The sequence below is a fragment of the Cricetulus griseus genome, chromosome 8 (assembly GCF_003668045.3).
Source record: "Cricetulus griseus strain 17A/GY chromosome 8, alternate assembly CriGri-PICRH-1.0, whole genome shotgun sequence".
NCBI classification, from domain to species: domain Eukaryota; kingdom Metazoa; phylum Chordata; class Mammalia; order Rodentia; family Cricetidae; genus Cricetulus; species Cricetulus griseus.
In genome coordinates this window covers 20,359,464-20,365,185 of record NC_048601.1, presented here as the reverse complement: position 1 = coordinate 20,365,185, position 5,722 = coordinate 20,359,464, and the positions used below count along the sequence as shown (strand labels likewise).

General features: G+C 47.4%; 1 protein-coding gene across 1 annotated transcript; it reads right to left on the bottom strand.

Annotated features, from left to right (window-relative positions):
• Positions 1-3,218: 3,218 nt before the first annotated feature.
• Positions 3,219-4,028, bottom strand: Ntf3 (neurotrophin 3). The gene has a single exon (XM_035448407.1). It carries the CDS (start codon positions 3,993-3,995, stop codon positions 3,219-3,221), a length of 777 nt encoding a protein of 258 aa, XP_035304298.1. The 5' UTR covers positions 3,996-4,028.
• Between the last annotated feature and the right edge of the window lie 1,694 nt (positions 4,029-5,722).

Here is a 5,722-nt window from a genome sequence, read left to right as displayed (position 1 = left end):
GTCAGAGTTCTGTTCTCCAAGGCTGGAGCAACTTCTATCCAGAGCCAAATCAAAACTTAGGGGCTTGAGTCAGTATTTGCATCTCAAGGTGTTGTGGAATGTGCATCCATCAAGTAGGCCACCAGCCCACTGCAATGTGAGAAAGTTATGAGGATGTAGCTTGAAAAGAAGTGAGAATAGGGATCTTGAGGAAGAGCTTCCAGTTTTCAGACATACAAGACTTCAGAGAGTTCAGATCTTGGCCTAGGAGCCAGGGCCACAGTGTGAGGGGCTGTTGCTGTGGACAGTCTCTTCCTGAGTTTCAGGGTACTCTGATTGAGGCAGAGCCCATAGTGTCCCTGGACAAGGCTGGAGCTTGTGAAGTGAAGCACAACCTAAGTGGAGACCCTCAGAGATGGCTTTGCATACCCATGGCCATCAGAGCTTGAGGCCTGGAGACGAGTCTTCCCATGAAGTCATGGGAGTCTCCAGATACCTGTGAATGGCTACGTCGGCTTCATTCTTGATCACATGTTCAGAGATGTCAGCGATGATAAGCACAGATGCAAATGGTCTCCCCAGCCTCAGTGGAGAGCATCCACACTGAAAACCAACAATGAAGGACGCATAGACACACAGGCATCCACAGAGAAAGGGAGCATCGAGCAGAGTAATGTAACAGATTCCAAGTGCAGGGGTAACAACAGCATCCTGGAAAGAATATTAGAGGTGGAGGCAGAACATAATACAGACCTTCAGAAAAGAAGCTGGCACAGCTGCTAACAGAATACTGTTTCACCGCCTGAAGGGTAAGCAATACCTCACCCAGTGTGTCCATGGAGAAGGAGGCTTGGTAAGAGGCCTGCAAAAAGGGAAATTAGCAGGTGCTATCCTAAGGTCCCCTTCTTATGCGGTAGGTGATGGATAAGCCTTAATAAGTACTCTGCAACTGTGGAACTTCCACCAGAATTCCAGGATGAGAGTTACTATGCCACCCTCTCATATCACCACCACCATCACTTACGTCCCGACCTCAGCTCTTTAGGTGTTTCCAGTGTGGTTGGCCTCCAGCATCTGGGGTGCTACATTTTCCTTAGAAACACTCTTGGAGTCCCTGAGCCCTGCTGTTCACTAGGCCCTGTTTGATTACCTGCTGGTCTCTCTGTTCTGCACACAGCCGGTGAAACACAGGTCGTAGCAGGTCTCCATGAGAGAACTATGCCTCTCACCCCTTAGCACTGCAGCAGTCATGGGAAATGCAATGCTGTCTGGCTAGAAGGGAGACAATGGGCATCCAATGTCATCACTGATATATGAACCTAACTCCTCACTCTGCCAATTTCCTGCAAAATGACTACAGCCAAGTTCAACCTACCTCAGTTTCCTCACCCTGAGATGGCAATGCCTCTTCCTTTTTTCCCTTCCTTCCTTCCTTCCTTCCTTCCTTCCTTCCTTCCTTCCTTCCATCTTTCCTTCCCCCTCCCTCCCTTCCTTTCTTTTTCTTTTTATTTTTTTGGTTTGACAAATAATATCATCCATCTTTGAAAGTGTTCAATGCATGGAGAGGACATAGTAGGTGTCTTATTTTCTGCTCTCACAGTTTAGGACCCAGACTTGAGTATAAAACAATGTTTTTAAACCACATTGTTGCTATTTGCTGCATCTGCTTCAAATACTCATGTCATATAGAGGGCGTGTGTTCTCCTTGTACATGTTAGAGGACTTGGAGAGAGAGTGCACACATAGGCCATAAACCAAGGCAGAGCAATCCAGGTCAGAGCAGGCTTGTGGCTGGGTTAGGGCTGTCACAGAGGCTTCCATGCTGGAGTGGTAGACCCCTGTACCTCTAGCAAGAAAAGAGACCAGAGTACTTACGCTGCAGCTCCAACAGGATGAGCTATGTCGAAGTGGGAACAGGACACAAGAAACTCTTTGGGGCAGGGCATGACTAATGTCCCTACTCTCACAAGGACCAGAGGCTATCACCACAGTGATCCCTTGTCAGGACCCAGCAGGCACCAGGAAAGTGCTTTTCATTTGGACTGTTTGCTTCTCGAGGTTGCATTGATTAACAATGATACAAAGTTGACCGTGATATCCTGGAAAGAAGCAAGCAATGGACAGTCAATGGCACTCTCAGAGGCCTACCTCTGGCTACTAATTTTATAATGGGCACTCCACTGATGCATCAGCTGTCCTGGGAATCTCCATGTGACTGAATCCCCAGGAAACCCAGGCTCTGGTAGTATTCAAACCCTTCCCAAGGTCATAGGGGAGGTGCTGGAGTTTGAACCAGGCCTTCCTCTCAAGGCTACCCGTTTACAACTGCTCATGAGCTGGAGGCAGGCCATAGGATCAGTGGGGAAGGCCCTGGGCCAAGAGAATCTGTAATGAGTACATTTATCTTCTGTTTATGGATTATTCATGAGCCATTTCAGTTTGCTTCTGGGTAGATATATAATTTTTCTGTTACAGTTTGAACCCCAACACCACACACACACACACACACACACACACACACACACACACACACACACAAAAAAAAAAAAATCTGTTAGGAATAGTTAGAAAATTTTTTCCTCTCTGTCTAAAAGGATGAAAACCACTTACCAAAAGCAAAAACAAAACCAAAGCCAAATGGAAAAAAAAAATCCAACCCTTACACAATCCCAAAACAACAAATGTGCTGAAAAGTAAAATTGCCAGGTTCGTTATTATTGGCGCTAACCACAGTTCTAATTGGCAGGCCCCAGAACTGGGAAGAGCAAGTGAGGACCTGATTGTGAGTTTGCTGTCCAGAGGAGACTGCAGAGACAGGCTACAAGGTACCATTTTCAAAGGAGGCCATAGTGGTTCTTTTAATTCATTAATCCAATGTTGGATATACCAGGAGGATAGAATTCTGTTTATACACAACTCTGACATCGTCTGATTTTAAGAAGTTTACTAAAACCACAGTCATGGCCTTGACAATACTGAATGCAAAATACTGGTGTACACGGGTTTTACAGAAGGGTTCCCAAGAGCCCGGCACAAAACAAGGTTAACAGATGGGAGAGGCCTGAGGGAAGGCAAGCACACGAATTTTATTGAGAAAAAAGCTTATATACTGTAAGGGTTGCTGAAGTTTAATAAATAAAGGTCAACTTATAATATATAAAAACAATATAAACATTTATATGCTACATGCATATCATATAATTTAAAGTAATAATTTATATGTGGGGACAGACGCCAATTCATGTTCTTCCAATTTTTCTCGACAAGGCACACACACAGGAAGTGTCTATTCGTATCCAGCGCCAGCCTACGAGTTTGTTGTTTTCTGAGGTCAGTGCTCGGACATAGGTTTGGGACGTTTTGCACTGAGAGTTCCAGTGTTTGTCATCAATTCCCCTGCAACCATTTTTAACTGGCCTGGCTTCTTTACACCTTGTTTCGTAAAAATATTGTTTGACAGGGGAGTTGCCGGTTTTGATCTCCCCTAGCACTGTGACCTGGTGTCCCCGAATGTCAATGGCTGAGGACTTGTCGGTCACCCACAGACTCTCACTGTCACAGACTGAGTACTCTCCTCGATGACTTTTATGCTCTGCATACCGTTTCCGCCGTGAAGATGTTCTGTTGGCTACCACCGGGTTGCCCACATAATCCTCCATGAGATACAAGGGAGGCGGCTCCAAAGGGGTGCTGTCACTCAGCAGGACCCGGGGCGAATTGTAGCGTCTCTGTTGCCGCAGTAGTTCTGTGTCCGTTGCAATCATTGGCTGGAATTCCGACCTGGTGGACTCTCCCTGCTCGGGTTCTCTGGGGGCGTCTGCTTTGGGCAGGGGGCTCTGGTAATTTTCCTTAACATCCACCATTTGCTTGGAGAGCTTGTTTTTCAAGATATCCGCCTGGATCAGTTTTATAATGAGGGAATTGAGCGAGTCTTCTGGCAAACTCCTTTGATCCATGTTGTTACCTTGGATGCCACGGAGATAAGCGAGAAATATCACATAAAACAAGATGGACATCACCTTGTTCACCTGTAAGATCTGAAAAAAGGAAACAAGCGTGTTAATCTCTGGCTGGGAAGTCCTGGTCATTCTGGTATCAGCTGCCTGTGGCTGGTGATCTCTGAGGGGGCACCACCATTTAAGGAAGAAGCTGAAGGAGCAGTTTCCTCCCCCAGCCCCTGAGAAACAAGAGGAAACACCACAGGTCTCTGATGGCTTGCTTCCTAGACTGACAGCACCAGTTGTTTTTACATTAGATGTCTGCATTGTTCCCCAGCCTCATGCTGTGCACCGATGACATCCTGGATGACATCCTGACAAGTCCCTTGAGCTTGGGAAGATACGTGGTCCCCTCTATTGAGCCAACCATGGGGACTGCACCAATGCACCAGTGTACTGCTTGATCAGATCAGAGCCTTGTAACTTTCTCAAGACATGTAATGCTATCGACCAATTCTAGCCTTTAGGGTCTTCCAGAGGGACACATTGAGGCTGGGAACTGGGTGGGTCTGTGGTTTCTATAATGCGGCATCAGAGAGAGGCCCACTCCTGGCCCCTCCTGTCCTCGGAAACAAACACAAGACCACTGGCCACCTGCCTAGAGTGCCTAAGAGTCAAGGTGCTCTGTCAGGCTCTCGGAAGGACCTGTGTCACCAGGACATCCCTCATATCTGCCAACCCTAAAAGCCACAGCTCCATGAAGTACCCCTTGCAGAAGACAGAGACCCAGCAAAACCCAGCTCAAAGGAATGGCTCTACCTGCTCTGAGTAGCTAGGGTGGATATTGCCTCCTTTTATGTCTCCTAGGGATTTTTAGTTTCCATTATTCTATTTCGTTTTGTAGTCCTCCGTCTGATTCTACGATCTCCCTTTCTAAATGGTTTCTTAACCCACCGCACTCTCCCGTTGCCATAACAGAACCTCAGCACAGGGCTCCTGGTGAGTCCTTGTGGAATTGCAGAGTGATCCAGAGGTCTTCCTCACACACCTCTCCTGCACTAGGGCCAAGCCCATGTTTCCAGAAGGTTAGCCCCAGAGGGAGCCTCTCAGGTGGAAAGACAGCTGAGCTGGTGACCCTGACCTTACAGTTCCCCCATCCTACCCCCAGAGCATTCACTTTTTAATCACCGCTGCTGCCACCCCAGTGGCCCCAGGGGCATTTTCTCTTCAGAGTTCTGTCTTCACATGGAAAATCAAATCCCTTCCCTTGGTTCAGTGTTGGTATTTTCAGACAGATCTTAGAGAATCCAGGGGGAAAACAAAGGGAAAAAAACAAAGGTGACACGAGCTGTAGAAAAGAAGTCCGGATTCAGAATCTTCATGAAGGAGCCTGTACCCAGAATGCACCACACAGCCCTTCCCCCATCTCCTCTCTCATCCGCAAAGGCTGACACAGGTCCAGGCATTAACTGCACATCTACCCTCTGGCTCCTAGCCTGCATCTGTGAAAGCGGGGCATCTTCTCTCCCTGGGAACCACTCTTAGGGTAACTGACTCCTTCAAGGTCAAAGCTAAGGGAAGGTTTCTAACATGGCTGCCTGCCCTAGCGACTACTCCAGGAATTGTGTTATCCCAGGAAAATGGTTCCCACAGGGTAATTAATCTCCCTCCCACTCTGCAGAGAAGGGACATTTCCGTCAGTCTTGCAAATCTAACAAAATGAAACTTCATGAACACAAAATAAACAGCAGGCACTCGGCTTGAGCCTTCACCTCCACCCCAGTACAGCTTCAGCAAAATCCTTT